Here is a 19,002-nt window from a genome sequence, read left to right as displayed (position 1 = left end):
GTAAACCTCATGCCCAATTTCTCTTGCCAAATCCTGGATCTAAAAACAATTATTATAGTATTGTTAGGTTACAAGAATTAAAAGGTATGTACAGTTGACCGCCAGCCTTCATACTTATGTCATCAATGACACCAAGCGTCAGCTTATGAAATTTGCTGGTGGCATCATTGTGATGTAAGTATGAAGGCTGGAAGAATCAACTATACATAATATGTAAATAAAATGAACAAAATAATAAAAATATCACTTATTTAGAAGAAAAAGCAAGAGAAAAGTAAGAATTATTTTAAAAAAATTTAATAACATTAAGTAGGTAATATCTCTTTTAAATAAAGAGTTAAATATGATGGATTTTAATACCCTCTACTGAACCTAATTTTAGTTTTATTTCAGCTTTTTTGCTTCTTCTAATTATATTTTTATTGTTCTATTGTTGTCAAAAAAAAACAAATAATTAAATGAAAATTACACTTTCAAGTTGCTTTTTTTTTATTATTACAGAAATTAATGTGCTTTATTAAATCCATAAATTCATATTATTGCTTAATATTTATAATATTGAAGGACACAGGAATCAAACCAAGAATGTCAATTTTTTTTTAAATTAGTTACTTCTACTACCTACTTTTATGTTTCTTTTTATGATAACCTTATAGGTATAAGAGGGGGAATATAAGTATCCCTAATATATGTATTGAAAAAAAAATTATTTGAAAATGAATAAATGTTTGTTGTTTATTTCATTAACAATGTGTTCTTTAAAAAAAAAACCAGTACCTATACTTAATTGGGTTTTATTATTTTAAACCCACTAAGTTTTGTCCACTACCAACCCTAATTTAGGACTGGTACTGGTAACCCTCACTGAGCAACATGAGAAAAATTATTGAAATTTAAGGGAATTAAGTAATATTAAAAGAATCTTACCTATCCAGGTTGGCAGGAAAATAGTTCCTTTTTTGAGACTTCTTCCTCCCTTGAACCACATACAAGACAAGTTAACCCCATGTTTACAAGGATTATACCTAAAAATAGCACAATAAGAATACAACACTCTCACTTAATTTTAAGGGGTTACCTTTAATTGTTGATTATTAACCACAAAATGCTTAACTACTACAAACCAAAAAACAAGTCTCTTAACACAATAAACTCACAAAAAACTCTGACAAAAAAATAACGAAAATTCACAAAGAACTCACTTCAAAACACATAAACATAGAAAGACGCCATTTATTTTGATGTCCTTGGCAGTTGGCGGCGGTGTGCGGCATTGTCAGATCAAAAATTCATTACCACTCCTTCGTTTTTAATTGTACACAAAAGAAGAAGAAAGAATATACTAAGTATTTGGTAATTATTTGAAAGTGCACACCTCTTGGCAACATTCATTTAATAATTAAACGTCGCTTGTGGCTCTATCTTCGTTTACCTTTTGTAAAGCTAAAAAAGGAGGTCGGTATAGGAAAATGCATGTGTTAAAGTGAGATAGAATAATCGGATAAATTTGTAGGCCTAGTTACGCGTCTCGATGGTTGTCTCTGTTAATAGTGACACTTCTCAAAGCTTGCCTGGCCCTAGTGCCGCTTAGAAGAAAATATTTACAAACAACGGTTTAAAAAAGAATGGGCCCATTCACCTGGATTTTACTGGGTTCAACCCAATAAGAAAGGACCTAAGTATGCCTGGTAAGTGTTGACTAACATTATGTCGTTAGGTATATTTATTTAGTTAGATGGCTTCTTATGCAAAATATATCTATGAATTCAAAAATAATTTTGTTTTAGGTGTAAAATATGTAGATGCGACATAAATATAGCCGCAGGAAAAGTGCAACTTTCTAAACATTTAGAATCCGGTAAATATAAAAATGCAGTTTAGGAAGCTGAAACTAGCATTAGAAAGCAGCAGAATATTGCTGATATGCTTGCTGAGAGTAGGAGTAAAATAAGCTTGGAACAAAAGGCGAAAGAAGGTATTATACGTACAGCAGGTTTTTTGGCCGAACATAATCTACCCATGAACTTAATGGAACATTTTATTGATTACCTAAATGCTGTGTGTACCGATACCGATATGGAAAAAAAATGAAAGCAGGTAGAACCAAAATAACTAGGATTTTTAAAAAAGTAACTGGATCTTCACAAAAGTCGTATTTGATAAAGCTCATGAAAAATCAGAAATTTAGTTTAATTGCTGACGAATCGACAGATAACTAGTGCATCAAACATTTGCCTTCAGTGGTTAGAATGGAAGTTAAAAATAAAATAGAAGATAATTTTTTGGATCTGATACCGGTAGCAGAAACTACAGGGAGCAGCTCTTTTTCAGAGGTTTATGGACTTTTTCGCAAAACACAATATACCTTATAAAACAAACTTTATTGGTTTTGCCTCGGATGGCGCCAGTAATATGGTGGGTATTAGAAATTCCTTAGTCAGCCGGCTACAAGAAAATATACCAAATATATTCACTGTAAAATGTATTTGTTATAGTTTCCACCTTTGTGCGTCATATTCATGTCAGAAACTCCCAGAAGAGGTTGAACAACTAACAAGAGAGGTATAATTTTTTTTAATGTAATAAGATTAGCGCATTTGAAAACAATAATTATACATTTAGGTTTACAACTATTTTTCAAATAGCCCGAAAAAAGTGGAAGAATTAAAGGAATTTCAGGAATATGTATGTGTTGCTCCAGCTAAAATCCTTCATCCAAGCCAAACCCGTTGGCTTTCATTGGAGAGTGTGGTGAAAAGACTGTTAAATCAATAAAACGCTCTAAAACTTTATTTTATGGATCAAACTGCCAATAATATTACTCAGGCAGATCTGATTTTAGAAAAACTGAATAGAGAAAAAATCGACTTTATCTGGAGTTTTTATCTAAGGCTTTACCAATCTGTAATAATTTAAATAAATTATTAATGTAAAGTGAATCTCCAAAAATTCATATGCTTTACAAAAAAATAACCAACGTAGTAAAAAGAATTCTAGACTTATATAAAAGACAAGAATATTAGCTCTACAACTATCGATAAAAAGATTTAAAAGCCCCACAAATGTTTACAACTGGATGAAATGTATTTCTCAGCAGAAATAAATTCAAGCAGTTTAGAAAAAAATAGGCTAGAAAGAGTTTGGAATTAAATTGCTTAAATCTTTATTTTGAAAGTATTCAGCAAATTTATACAAGATTTCCTCTTAAAGATTCTATATTTGAAAAAATGGAATTTACAGATCCAGAAATTGTAAAATCTCGAAAGATCAGATCTATTAGTCATATTTCCAAATTATTTTTTAACTTGCTTGATGTTAAAATACAAGAAATTGATAATGAATGGCTAGCTCTAAGAAACTTTGAAATTAATTTTAAGAGTGATAAGTCGCATGACGTCTGTGAATTTTGGAAATATATTGCAAAAATAGGAACTTTAGATAATATTGGTCGGCGATTAAATCTAACAAAATTAGGCTTCAATTTACTTACTTTGCCTGTTTCAAGTGCTAATGTGGAAGGAGTATTTTCTGCCATAAATTTAAACAAAACAAAATAAAGAAATAGGCTAAAAATGTCTACCATTACAGCAATACCGCATATTAAAGATCTGGTTAAAAAAATAAATCTATTTGTTCAAATTTCTTAATAACAAAAGAAATGATTAGAAACCTCAGCCAACAGATCTATGAATCTGACTCCGATTAACATTTTATTTTAAAATATAATATTCTATATAATAATATACACTAAGATATAATCTTTAAGTTTTTAAATATAGGACATGTTATTATGTTATGTGTTTATCATGTTTAACCCATCCATAAATAAAAAATCTTTAAAATATTGTTAGTTTTTTATTTGCCGGAGCAATATATTTTGTTCTTTTAATTGAAAATATTTTTTTTTTATAGCAATTTAAGTTTAATTGAAAATCAAGGTAAAAAAATTACGTTGTATAACAATAAACGAACACCCTGCTAGGGTCTTATTAACAACAGCGCCATCGCATGCTTTTTTTTTAATCTCATGCGTTTACGAAATATTTCTCATGTAAACATTTTTCGGCACCTGGCAACACTGGTACCAGGCCCGAATCGACAACACGAGGTAAACTGGCACCGCCTCCGCCTGTTTTCTATATTCTTCTATCAACCTGTTAATGTTCAACAACCCCACAATCTCAGTCAAAAAAAAAATTCTTTTCTTTTTATAATATACAATGCGGCTGTTAATTGTCTCCCCTCTTATCTTTTGAATGCGTTTATATGAAAATTTGAAATTTGGCACACATCACTTTCTGTTTATCTATGGTAATTTTGTTGGCGTCCTTTTGCAATTTTCATGGATAGCGCGCCATATTATTTCGTTGTACCTTATTTTTATTAATCTTACTCCACCAAAAAATACATTTTATAACACGGTATAAGATTAAACATAAAGTTTTTTAATGTAGATTATTTTCTTAGTTTGATTAAGGTTGTTATTTGTTGATCTTAGGTTGTCTTATGTTCTATGTCTTCAATAATTATTAAATTATAAAATTCATCTAGGGGTATTTATATCACAAGCCTGATAATAATAGACCAATTTCAAAATATCTTTGATGCAGCTTTTATCTATAATATCGTTCCTGTTAATATGCCAATTTATCAAAGTCATGTAAAAAAATGTTTTTTCAAAATTTTCTATTATTCCTTAAAAAATATTTTAACTTTTCTTACTTTTTTAAAAGACAACTAGGTAAGAATATATGTCTATACCAGATATGTTTTCATTTTTTATTTATAGCTATTTATACGTAGTTGTTTTTTTATCTAAAGTTAAATGTAAAATTTTATTTTTTTTTTAATTTTTAATGCCGTGTAGCATCTTTAATATTATTTTATATATTATTATAAATTCCTTATCAACTTTAACGATTGATGTAAAAGTTTTATACTGGTTTTCTATAACTAAAAATTCAACTTTTTGTTGATGGTAAGTAGATTTTTTAAAAGCTTATTCTATTAAACGTATTTTGTGAACGTCTTTAAATAGTATACAATATACCATGCCTAAACGTTATTTCTTAAGCTTTTATGCAATAGAAATGGTATATTACTAACATGTAATAAACCTCCTTGTTAAACGCGAATAACACAAACATAATATTAAATTCCTCAACTTATATCACGCGGACATTTTATCCTATATTAATCGTTGAAGTTCAGCTAAAAATATATACCTGGTGTAAACCAAAAATAAACGTATATTTAACTACCGTGTGTTGCTTGGGTATTCTTCGGGTTATTTTTATTCTTAAATATTTACAGGTTTCTTCTGTTTTCATTGCTTTGATATATTTCCCGTTCTCCGTCTAAAAATTACTTGATAACAACTATATTAATGATACGGCATTTATTTAGCCCAATAATAATATCATTCAGTTCACCATCAATACTATTAGGGTTTGCTCCTATATTTCAACACATTTTATTGATAAGTATTCTTTTCTCTTATAGAATAGGAAAGGCATTCTTACTAATGCTGCTCTTTCAAGAGAGCTTAACTCGTGACAAAGATGATTATACTAACGAAGTTTAGTTTACTATTATTTTCTTTGCTCGTGAGCAGGAAGTAGTTATACAAAAGCAATGTATAATATACCATAAATATACCATCAGCAAGTTATCTACCTTGAGGTTACTTCTGAAAAATGAAAGAGCATATATTGCATCTTTAAAGTTTCTTTATAATGATGGAAAGTTTCAGTTTATAGAAGAAAATCTTAATGAAGTAACTAAAGAATTCATTAGCTCTCATTTGCTATGAAAAATCCACTCACAGAATTCAAAGTCTTTAAACAATCTTATAATTAACTACACTTAATCTGGATTAACGTCTGTGCAACTATTTGTGATCAAGATAGTAGTAATATAGCCACCATAGAAGAGTTAACTATTAAGTACACTGGAAACAAGCCAACTCTATATCACATTGTTGTTAATGGGCATCTTATTACTAGCCAGCTTTTACATTTTCAATTTTTTGACCCGAACTAATGCAGACTATACCAACGATTTATTAATTAGCATACATGGCCTATCATAGGATTTTTATATTAATTATTGTTGATTTTTAGAGTATATATTGCTTCTAAGATTTATAATCACTTGCACCCTAATATAACAAATGCCCCAAATATATTTATTTTTAAAAAAAGGCTTAACATTTTTCTGGTTGAGAAAAGCTGGTACTCTCTCAATGAGTTTTTTTAAGTAAAATTTCGAGCAGCAAATATTTGTATTGGTGGGCAATTTTCTAGAACTAGATAACTAGTTGTATTTGTAAATTGAAACTTAAAATAATTTAAATGCATGTAACATATATGTGTATTAATGTAAGATGTTTTAATAATATTTGTATTTTATCTTTTTTGCACATATGACTTTTCTTTAGTTAGAGAACTTTATGTAATATTATTATTATTTTACGTAGACTTTATTTCAGTTATATAAATACTATAGTTTTTATATAGATTTATTATTATAGAGATTGTTGAGATATATACAGGGTGTTCCGTTGATCATGTTAGAAACTTCTAGGGCAGATAGAAAACGTCAAAAGAAAAGCAAAAGTTCATATAAACATGGGTCCGAAAAAGCTTCCTCAGGGAGCTAGAGCTCTTTGAAAATAACCTTTAAAAACTAGTTTTTTTTTAATAGCTCCGGAACTACTTTAGCTACCGCAAACAATTTTGGAAGGTAAATTATTGTTATAGTACATTTATTCTTTTGAACCTACTAAATAAAAAAAATATTTACCAGGGGCTTCAGAATCACGGGGTATTTGGTAAATTTAGGCTCATTTCTTTAAGACTTTAATTTCTGCCCGTTTGGGCATTAGATTATGATGTTCCTATGCTTTTTACATACAAAAGGTGCTCTTAGTAAAAGTCGGTAAATATCATTGTTTTTGTGAAAATTGACGAAAAGCAAGTTATGAGATACAAAAATGAATTACCTATTACCATTAATAAACAATTAAAAAAAAATCTGACGTAAATAAAAAATAAATGTTTAAAAAGAGTTAAGGTAGCCACTTTATTAAATTGGTACTGAAATTAATTAACTGTCACTTTAATTACCTTGAGGCATAAAATGTTTAAATGATTTTAAGTGTAATAAAAAACCAACAAATTAACAATTTTAGAAACGTAAACAAATTTTATTAAAGATTGGTATTACAAAAATAAACTTAAAATATTAATTGCTTAAAATGCCGGCCGCCACGATCGATACATTTATTGTATCTACGCACCATATTAAGGTTGACGTGGTTAAAAGTATCAGGCGTGGTTTGGATTACTTTAGCAGCTGCGGAAATTCTGGCCACCAGATCTTCTTCTGACTCGACTGGAGTTTCATATACAAAACTTTTCATATGCCCCCAAAGAAAAAAATCTAAGGGTGTCAAATCTGGTGAGCGCGCTGGCCAGGTGACAGGGCCTCCGCGGCCAATCCAGTGCCTTCCAAAATTTTCATTTATAAACTCGCGGACAATAAGTGAAAAATGAGCTGGCGCTCCATCGTGTTGTAGCCATAAGTTCTGTCGTATATTTAGGGGCAGAACATCTAATAGTTCTGGCAGTACATTTCTTAAAAAATGTAAATAAATATTTCCCGTTAAGCGAGGAGGCAACATAATTGGACCAATTAAGCGTTCTCCAACAATGCCGGCCCACATATTGACCGAAAACTTATGTTGATAGCTCCTAAAATGAATACCATAAGGGTTTTCCTCACTCCACACATGATTATTCTTAGAATTAAAAATGCCTTCTTTTGTAAATAAAGCATCGTCAGTAAAAAGGACATATTTTGGAAATTGAGGTTCTTCTGTACACCGGTCAAGAAACCACTGGCAAAAATTCACGCGGGGCATAAAATCATTGGGTCCTAATGGTTGCACCTTTTGCAGGTGGTAGGGCCGAAGAAGTTGTTCATTAACAACGTTCGATACCCTAACATGATTTACATGCATCGCATCAGCTACTGCTCGAGTACTTACTGATGAGTTATCTTCAAATCGCTGAAGCACTTCTTCCTCAAAATCCGAGATTCGGATGTTCCTTTGCGCACCATTATCTTGGCGTTTTATTTTAACGGAGCCAGTCTCCCTGAGCCGTTGATTGACCCTTTCAAAAAGTGTGTGAGCTGGGATTAGCCTTTCGGGAAACCGCTCTTCATATAGTCGAGAAGCAGCTCTACCATTACATCGAACTTCCCCATAAATTAAAAGCATATCGGCGTATTCAGCAAAAGTGTAATCTTCCATTACTTAACCGTAATAAAAAGGGAATTAATATCATGTAAAAAATACTGACAGTGGCAATGAATTAGCATTATTATTATTATTAAAATAATTAATTCAGGTGCTGTATCTTAGTTTGGTTTTAGGCAATTTCCACAAAAACGGTGATATTTACCGACTTTTACTAAGAGCACCTTTTTTATGTAAAAGGCATAGGAACATCATAATCTAATGCCCAAACGGGCAGAAATTAGAAGTCTTAAAGAAATGGGCCTAAATTTATCAAATACCCCCCTGATTCTGAAACCCCTGGTAAATATTTCTTTTATTTAGTAAGTTCAAAAGAATAAACGTACTAACAATAATTTACCTCCCAAAATTAGTTGCGGTAGCTAAAGTAGTTCCGGAGCTATTAAAAAAACTAGTTTTTAAAGGTTATTTTCAAAGAGCTCTAGCTCCCTGAGGAAGCTTTTTCGGACCCATGTTTATATGAACTTTTGTTTTTCTTTTGACGTTTTCTATCTGCCCTAGAAGTTTGTAACATGATCAACGGAACACACTGTAGATATATATTTTGTTTTTCTGCATTAGTGTAACAAATATATTTTTTGTTATTTGCTGTTGCTATATGTTTATTTTTTAGAGAATTTCAGCTATTATTTTATATATTATTATTTTATTTTATATTATTTTATATTACTGAACTAATTATTTATTATTTGCAGTTTTTGGTACACAAAAAGAACATGTCCCAGGCTATTATTACTATATTACAATTTGTATTGTATTAGAATACTTTAAATCTTGTGTTTTTATTTTCCAGATGATTAAATAATATATTTTTATGTACATAAAATCATACAGTTGTGTTTTATTTTTATACCTGTAATTTAAGTACACATTGTTACTGAAGAAATATTATTTATTATATATGACATATGTGTATTAATATTACCCAATGACATTTTTTGAAGCGGAAAAAGTTGTTTAATGATATAAAAGGTTTTTTTAATTCTTTTGGTTTCAAAAGTTACATTTACAGGTTACATCTTCTATCCAATTTAGGAAACTACATTAAATTGCACAGTCAGCATAAAAAATATAAAAACATAAAAAGATATAAAAAGGAAATGTGAAAGAAAATTTATTGATGACAATCTGTTTTGCCAATAGTTGTTTACAAATGTTAAAATTAGTTCGAATTATTGCACCTTCAGTAGAGGGCCAAAATTTCTTCGCGTTAACATGGCAACCCACACTTCTCTATAATGCAATTTTATAGTTGATACTGGACTTGTTGATTGGTACTTTCCTCGACAGTGATATTTATTTGAATAGTTGTTGATACTATTTTTTTGTTTATACTTCAAAAATGTCTGTGCTATATTTTCGCTTAAGTATTTTTTCCAAGCTTAAACCCGTAATATTATACTCATAGCAGTATATATAAAATAATATTAATATTATTAATAATAATAATAATATAAATTTTAAATAAATAATTTAAAAAATTATTTTGCAAGATTTTAAGGATGATATAGAGGACAATACCTAAGCAACTTACAATTCTTCCAAGAAATTTATTTTTTGTGCAGGCCCAAGCACTAAATAAATAACTTAAATACTAGGCTAGTATTTAACGACGCAAAAGTCTATGATACTGGGTCGCACAACGGTTTACCTAAAGTGCTGAGAATTTATGAAATTTATGGAAATAAATATAATACAAATCTTATTTTTGGACAAACGAGACCCTTAATAGCCCATTCAAAATTAACGACGAAATATTTCAAAAAGACTCGTTAAGCCCAACTTGATTTTGCTTGAGCCTAAATTTTTTCTCTATTTTACGTGATAACACATGATTAACTTTAGTTAAAGAGAAGTTAGGCAAACTCAGCGCCACGGAAATTAACCACATGCTATGCCCGGCACCTGTAGTCTTTGCTATATACCACTAAGATATTTAGTTACTAAGACTTTGGTAAATTTAGTACTTAGGTATGTTATTTGGCTAAGAGAAATATGTGAAACTTAATATTAGAAAAATAAAATTATACCAACCAATGAATAAATTAACAACATTTGGATTCTGTTTATACAACAGATATATAAATATCTTCGAATAGAGCAACATTGAGGTAAAAATCACACATATGAAATGCAGTTTAAACAGAAATCCATTAGCAGAATTATCAAAGTAATTATTAAACTAATGCTATTATTCTTATCTACATCCATTAATACTTGGACTATTAAGGCGCTTATCTATTCTTTGGCTTGATAAAATGAAACCAGGTAGACTTAGAGGAATTAGATCGCTTGACAAAATTTAAGCAAATTTAGAATTTTGCGCCTAAATTCTTCTGTTGAAAGATTGTATTTACCACGTAATTTGGGAACGACTACTTAATGTAAATCAAATGTATAGCAATAAAATAAGTAAACTAAGTTGATATTTTTACAAACTGCACTGATCAAATAGAGAGTAATGGTACAAACCCCTCACTGTCAGCACTTACTAAGTCCATATGCGCAAAAAAGAACAAAGTAAAATTCTATTTTTTTAAATAAAGCTATGAGAAGTATATGCTCATCTCTATATGGCTAATACGTGGTCAACTTTGTGTTTTTGTCAATTTAAAAGTCGCCCTGATAGACCGCAGTGGCAAAAGATCCGGTCGTTAATGTTTAACATAGAAAACAAAAAATAATAAATATTAAGCACATTGTATTTTTGTTAAAGAAAACATAAACCGATTCCAAGTGGTCTATCGGTAATTACTGTTCCTAAATGGTATTAACCAAACACGTCCAAGCGGTTATAGTTATAACCGTGTTGAGATACGTGACGTCACCAATTAGCCCTTTATACATCATCAAATTGGAACAGTAATTACCCACGGACAGTGGCGAAGCGTACGAGTAGACAAGGTAGACACTGTCTACCCAAAATTATCCAGTTATTTGTCATTAATTTATCACGTAATTATTTCATGTAATAGTTGAATTAAAATTTAAAAAAAAATTAACACAGAACGTAGTCGCTATCTTTACTAATATTATATAGTATCTAAACATGATTAATCCGAAGGCGCGCCCCGCCTGCCGCACCGATTAAGATAAAAATACAGGGCTGACACCCAATTAATGTATACGAGCCCCAGGAAGACACATTGATATTTGTCTTCCGAAATCTGGAGCATATAATTGAACCAAATATGCATCAAGCAGGCTACAGAGGTCCCGCCGTATCAGCATTCAGCCTATTACGTATGCAAAATTTACTCGCGCGAAAGACATTCGAGCTTTTGTCTATCGAAGTCGACCAGCTATTTTATTATGCTGTTGAGGGTTATTATATATGGACACGCTTGATCTGGTCAGCCGCAATACATCTTCAGTTTTGTTTCGTTTTGATGAATCTGCATTTGGTGGGGGCTCGTGCTATAGTAATTTAATAATTAGTATTTTTATTTTTGGGTGTATAGAAAAGGTTTTTTTAGTGGTTATTTATGAACTTATTGTGGTTATTTATGAACTATTATATTTTGTTTTTTTGTAAGTAGTATTTATTTTTATCTATCTATCTTTTTATGCTAGTAGTAATTATTTTTTTCGTTTTTATATCACTACATAATTTTTCTCTTTGACTTAATATTTCATGCGCTTTCATTCTCTATTTCATTAAAGTGAATAATATTGAATACACATTTTTTTCTAATTAACGATTTTTATTGTTTGTCTACCCAAAAAAAAACTTCACGCTTCGCCACTGCCCACGGAGCTGATTTCTAAACGTCAAATGTAAAAGATATTGAAACAAGTGCGGGAAAAAATAAAAACAAACAACAAATTTTTTCCTTTTTAAAGATGACACAAAATTTATTATGGCTAATAAGTTTTCTTTTTTTGATATTTATGTTTAAGAACTAATTACATATAACATTACTGGCGTCTGGGGTATTATTTACAATGAAACAAAATGATGAAAGCGACAACTGACAAGTTACGAAGTTACTTTAACCAAACACGTCCAAGCGGACACGATTGATTATGTTATAAAGGGACTGTTCAAGGCCAACCAAGGGCTTAACTGCGGTTAAAACCGATAGATCGCTTGGAATCGGTTATATAGATCTTGAAGATTGAAGCAAAAAAATATACCGATTGGCGAATAGAGGCCTACAAATAGGCATTATAAATGGGAACACCGCTTAGATATTTATCGTTATGGGTTGTTTACACCCTCCAAATAAGTTCAATTGATTAAGTGGTTTTATGGAGGCAATTCAGCAGTGGTTCAATGTAGGGATTTATTCTCAGTAAATATTGAAAATAGACCGATTCCTTGTGCTACAACTATTTTAATTGTCGTGTCAAATTTTGAGATATCTTGATGGCTCCAAGAGTGTAGAAATTGTCACACCAAAGCTCAGGAACTATCTATTGAAAGGCTCCAGGAGATGGTTTGTAGGGCTTTAGTTTTGGATTCAACATTATCGAGCAGGTGTGTTGGAGTAAAACTGAGTATGCGCCATAAAAGTGAGACGAGTATTTGGAAAAAACATGCATACAAATATTTTAAATATTCCAAAACTCGGAAGGTGTTTCCTGAAGACCAGTGGCTAGACCGAAAAATGGCATTTTGTATAGCCATGATGAAAAAGGTAAATAATAATGAAAATTTCTTAGAAAATATAGTCCTCTTTTCCATTGCTTACTAAACACCATCCTTCCATTGTTCGTTACTGATCTCAGAAAAATGAGCACAGTTTTTGTTTCAGTTTCGTACTCAGTACCCTCAAAAGTTAAATGTTTGGGCTGGTATTTTGGGCGACCATATTATTGGGTAATTTTTCATTAATGGTCATTTGAACGCCGGAAAATACCTTAACTTTTTACAAAACCAAGTTCTTCCTGCCGCTCCACTTCAATAATTTCAACAAGATGGCTGTCCTGCTCGTAATGCAGTTAAAGTAAAAGAATTTTTAACAAATACTTCTAATAACCTTATTAGTGGGACTGGCAATATTAAATGGCCTCCAAGATCTCTCAATTTATCATCAAAAGACTTTTATTTGTAGGGTTATTTTAAGGAGACTATTTATAAACATCATAATGATAGGCCAATGAGTTTAGAGGAGATAAGAAACAAAATTTATTGAATCTGCCAATTCCATTTTAACCCAAACTTTTTGAAAGGGAGAAACAGCTTTTACGATAGCCTAGCCTTTTGTTTAGCTAAACAAGGAGATCTTTTTGAGCGTTTTATCTAAAGAATTATTTGTTAGGTTTACTATTAGGAGTTTTGTTTTCTGTTTTTTATAATATTTATATTCTATTTTTAATAGTTTTTATTTTATTTTAATAAGAACAGCGCTTTAATTTTAAATATGCAATACACACCATCAAAAAAATTGTTATAACGGACCTATGCGGGTTTTATACATACAATTTCTGCATTAGAAAAATATTATACCAATGTCGCATATTATTTTCTTAAACTTTGCCGCAAGAGATACATTCCCCACGCTTACTTACATAACGTTTAAAATAATCGAGCTTGAATATCGAACTCCAGATAATTGTTGCGGCGGCGACGTTGCAACATCTCGCCTGTTAGGAACTTTATATGTATAGTGATCCATTCGCCAATCTGTATATAAAAAGTATTATTGTAACTGAATGGACTACTCGGTGAAACCATAAGGTATATAACTGGAGAATGTTCAAGCCTAATAAAAGGCTGGTAACGGCACATAACATCAAACTTAAAAAAACCATCCCGACCGAAAAAAATGCTGAAAGTTGAAATTAAATAATATAGACAGTAATAATAGTAATACAAATAATAATAATAATAATAATAATAGAAAATCTGAAAATGAGAAAATCACAATATATCTATAGCTCGCTAATAATCTTAAGCGTAAAAATTTGACCTATGTATCTTTAATACCTATTTTGAACAAATTGGTATCAATTAAAACATCCATACAAAAATACGAAAGTATGTTATCCTTAAAACATGCAATTTAGTACGTTATGACCAACAGACTAGAGCTGTAGGAGTGTAGAGATAGGCTATATCAAGTCCATTTGGTATAGCTTGTCATCTCGAAAAAGAAATATCAAATACCACTCTATAAAGTGAGAAAAAAAATAATATAATAATAGTAATACTATCCATACTGTTAATTATTGTAACTTATGTAATAGTCGATATATTTTTTACAGGCGTATGATTACTGGCTAAACGACTTATACCTGAACTACCGAGACCCAATACCAATAAACAGTAATCCAGGTATGGTTTTTCCTCCAAGAAAGTTCACTACCATCCTGGATGTTGCAAGATTTACAGCTCGCCTAATAGATGCGGCCCTAACTCATAAGGATGTTCTAAATAGAAGAGCTCTACCCATTGAAAGAGCGACCTCGAGAGAACCTGGACAACAATTGTGCATGGCACAATATTATAGAATATTAGGATGCTGTAGAATTCCTGGAAAAATAAGAGATTCACAATATATTGCTGAAAGATACAGGGAGGGTGGTGAGTCTAAAATCTTTATTTCAGCTTAAAATGTGTTGGTTTATTAAATTTTAGAGCAAGCAAGCGAACACTTAATTGTTATCTGTCGAAATCAGCTCTATTGTATTCCTATCCAGGCTGGAGATCGTGGTAGATTAAGCGAAGATGAAATTTGTGCTCAACTTTTATATATTTTGGATGATGCACCTCTTCAAATGGGAAAAGTTCCTCCTGTTGGAATGCTTACAGGTAAATTGCACATTACATTTAAAGATTAACATAATTATCTAATACCTACACCTTTTATAGCATGGAAAAGAGCTTTATGGGCTGAAGCAAGGGAAGACTTGATGAAGGATGATAAAAATCGCCGAAACATTGAATTAATCACTAAATCCTTATTAGTCGTTTGCTTAGATGAAGCTTTACCAGCCAGTTTCAACTGTCGAAATCCTAAAGGAGGAAAAGGTGCTGTCAGATCAAATGTTTTATTTTATTTTTAAATAAACGATATGTAATTACTGAATTGAAGGATGGTATGTGATAGTTATATATAGTTCTATGCTCTATGAATAAATAGTTTTTAAATCAAACGTAAAATAAGCTTAAGTCAAAAATAAGGTTAATTGCATGTTTAAAAACTTAATAATCATAAATGTTGTACCTGATAAAAGATACAGACAGTTAACGGCCAAAAATTATATGAGATATAAAATTCCTATTATTCCATTGCCGAACGGGAAGAACATAGTGAGGAGGAGCGCCGTTTTGCTGGAAACATATTTCAGACGACGAGTTTCCAGATAAATGTATAGGGCGAAGGGGGCCTATAGAATGGCCTACTAGATCTCCTGATATAACGCCGTTAGACTTTTTTCTATGGGGTCATTTTAAATCTATTGTGGTTACTCCCCAACCTGAAAGTTTGGATGAACTTCGTCAACGCATCATCGACAGCTGCCATGATATCCCACAACATGTTTTTGAAAATGTCCGTCAGGAATTTGAACATAGCCTATATCATTGTTTGGCCAAAAACGGGCAACATTTTGAACACTTATCAACAGAGCCACATCGCTCAGTTTCATCAACATCTGCTACAATATCCAGAGAGGTTCAATCTTTGAAAATTAGTTCTGATAGGGAGGCCATTGCTGCCTCTAAGTCCCTTGCAACAGAATTATTAGAGGTTGATTTTGTCATCGATAATAATTCAGTGGAATAAAACAGCAAATAATATGGACCCGTTGACTCTACCAATAGTGCGGTTATCAAGAGACTCAGATGCGACTGATGGTCGCTATTTATTGGCCAGACTGAGAGACCCTTCCATCTTAAAACCTCTTAGGCTATTCCTTGCCTATCTGCATGATCAACCCTCCAGTATGTGTTTTGAAGGACATACCAACACCAGCATCCGATTGGCACTTGCATCAGAGGGACTTCCTGGTGACGTGGACCCTTTGCGGAGGCTCTACTTTCGCTACCATGATGCCTATGGTATTGGTCCAACTGAAGTTGAAGCAGATCTGTCAGCCTTCAGGTCCTTCTTCAGAAAAGCTGCTACGCCTTCAAAAAATCAGAGAGAGTCAGCAATTATTATTCTGGTGGATCTCCCGCCAGGAATAAAAATTTTTAAATGACTTGACGCGAACAGAGGATGAAGCACCCTCTAAAATACTGGACAATGGCAAGCTTAGTATTTTCTCTCTAAATATTCAGTCCTTAAGACATAAAACTAATGATTTATTTCTTTTACTGGAAGAGCTTCATTTTCCAGAAATCGTTGCCATAACTGAACATTGGTTGCATGTTGGTGAGCCTGTGGTGGTGGATAATTACACTACAGTTGCCAGATTTGATAGAACAAATCTAACTCATGGAGGTACTGTGATATTATCTACTAGCAACGACTTTTCAATGGTAACCAAGTTCGATAATTTAGTTTCCGAAAAAATATTTGAGTTTTCCATTGTCTACAATAATAATTTTGATCTTTACGTTGTTTGTATTTACAGAACACCTGATGCTGACGTAAATGTTTTTTTCCAAAAATTACTAAGCTTGCTTGAGTCTCTGCCATTAAAAAGCAAACTCATTTTATGTGGCGACCTAAACATTGATTTTTCCAGTGTGTGTGCTGCTCAAGAATCTCTCCAGTCCATTTTCGACTCTTTTGGCTTAATCATGCACATTAAATCATCTACCAGAATAACTAAAACCAGCTCTAGTACAATAGATTATGTCGTATCTTCCTTTGAGCCAGATTTCGTCGATTGTACTGTCTTAAGCCCAGGTTTCTCAGACCATGAAGCAATGTTAACAAAGTTTTCCATAAATAAATCTAAAAGTAAAAATGTTCCACGCAAATTAGGCCGTATTTTCTCGGATAAAAATTTTTTACATTTTAGGCACCTTTGTCAATCAACTGACTGGAATATTCTCTCTGACGACGTTGATTCAGAATTCTCTAGATTTGTAAAAACGCTGTCTAGTCTTTCTCACAAGTCCTTTCCTTTGAGACCTCTTAAAAAGAAGCAACATAACCCCTGGTCTACCCAAGGCTTGCGTACATCTGCTAAGAACATGCGCTTATTATCTCATCTTAAGAAATTTTCAGACAGCGCTTTTTTTCATGAGTACGTAAGACTTTACAAAAAGATTTATCAGAGAACTTTAAAAGCCGCCAAGGATATTTACTATAATAGGAGACTGACTAAAAATGTGGCTAAGGAAACATGGTCGATTGTTAATGCTTTGAGAAATAAGCCTTCTTTGTCGAATACTATCTCCACTACATCTGAAAACCTTAATGATTATTTTGTAAATGTGGCAAATAATTTAATGAGTACCATAACTCCTTCCCATGATCCATTTTCATATCTTCCCATTGCAAATGAGAATTTCCACAGCTTCTTCTTTACGCCCGTAGTGCTACCAGAGCTTTGCAGTTCAATTAGGGAAATCAAAAACAAAGGCTCTTCTGGACTTGATGGAATTACTCTCAAAATGTTTTCAAATCTGCCCGAATGTACATTATGTCATCTTATTACTCTAATTAATCAGTCTTTTCAAAAAGGTGTTTTTCCTAACTGCCTTAAGTTGGCGATAATAATTCCACTACATAAAGGAGGAGACAAAGATCAGTCTTCCAACTATCGCCCTATTGCTCTTCTTCCCACACTTTCAAAAATTATTGAAAGATTGGTTAAAAAAAGACTTCAATCATTTTTGCTAAAATATAAAATACTTACTTCCCATCAATTTGGATTTTTAAATAACAAATGCACAAATGATGCTATGTTTTCTCTTTTTAATAATGTATACTCTAGCTTAAACAACCAACACCCTACAGCAACAATTTTCTGTGATTTTTCTAAAGCCTTTGATTGTGTTAATCATGACATCTTATTAAAAAAGTTGCAATATTACGGGTTCAGAGGAGCGCCTTTTGAATGGTTTAAGTCGTATCTCAGTAACAGAAGTCAAGCTGTGAGAATTGATTCGACTATGTCTTCTTGCAAGTCAATACAAAGTGGAGTACCTCAAGGTTCCGTACTTGGCCCTATTTTGTTTCTTATCTTCATCAATGACATTGCTAATCTAAATATTAACGGTAAAGTCTGTCTATTTGCTGATGATACTAGTTTTACCTGGAGTGATCCGGATATTTCTAAACTTCATAGAACCGTATCAAGTGACTTAACTACTATCAAATCATGGTGCGACTCTAATCTCCTTTGTCTCAACATTTCCAAAACTAAAATGTTGTCCTATAAAAATACCTTGCAATCTTTTGTACTTGGTAATGCAACAATTGACGAAGTTGATTCTGTAAAGTTTTTAGGGCTAACTGTTGACAACTCGTTAAAATGGGACACACATATTGACTTTTTATCAAGAAAATTAAGTTCCGCTTGTTTTGCGTTAAGATCAATTTCTAAGGAGCTTAGCCTGTCTACTTCTAGAACAGTTTATTTTGCCCTTTTTGAATCGCACCTTCGATACGCCCTTCCATTCTGGGGTACATGTAGTGCAACTCAATTTGACCGTATTTTTAGACTACAAAAGAGAGCTTTACGTTATACACTGAGACTTAAATACAGAAGTCATTGCCAGCATTTCTTCAAAAAATTTCAAATATTAACTTTTCCATCTTTATTCATATTTG

General features: G+C 31.9%; 1 protein-coding gene across 1 annotated transcript in view; it reads left to right on the top strand.

The window, feature by feature from the left end:
• The window catches only part of LOC126734648 (choline O-acetyltransferase), a gene marked incomplete at its 5' end in the record, with an annotated part of 209,258 nt that overhangs the window by 177,689 nt on the left and 12,567 nt on the right, over window positions 1–19,002 (top strand). Inside the window, 3 exons of the mRNA XM_050438346.1 lie at window positions 14,534–14,849; window positions 14,907–15,080; window positions 15,141–15,299. Coding sequence (XP_050294303.1) covers window positions 14,534–14,849; window positions 14,907–15,080; window positions 15,141–15,299 — 649 coding nt within the window. The remainder of the gene's footprint in view (window positions 1–14,533; window positions 14,850–14,906; window positions 15,081–15,140; window positions 15,300–19,002) is intronic.

The sequence above is a fragment of the Anthonomus grandis genome, chromosome 3, assembly GCF_022605725.1.
Source record: "Anthonomus grandis grandis chromosome 3, icAntGran1.3, whole genome shotgun sequence".
In the NCBI taxonomy this organism is placed as follows: Eukaryota; Metazoa; Arthropoda; class Insecta; order Coleoptera; family Curculionidae; genus Anthonomus; species Anthonomus grandis.
Note: the sequence above shows the minus strand (reverse complement) of the source record. Positions and strands in the feature narration are given on the sequence as shown.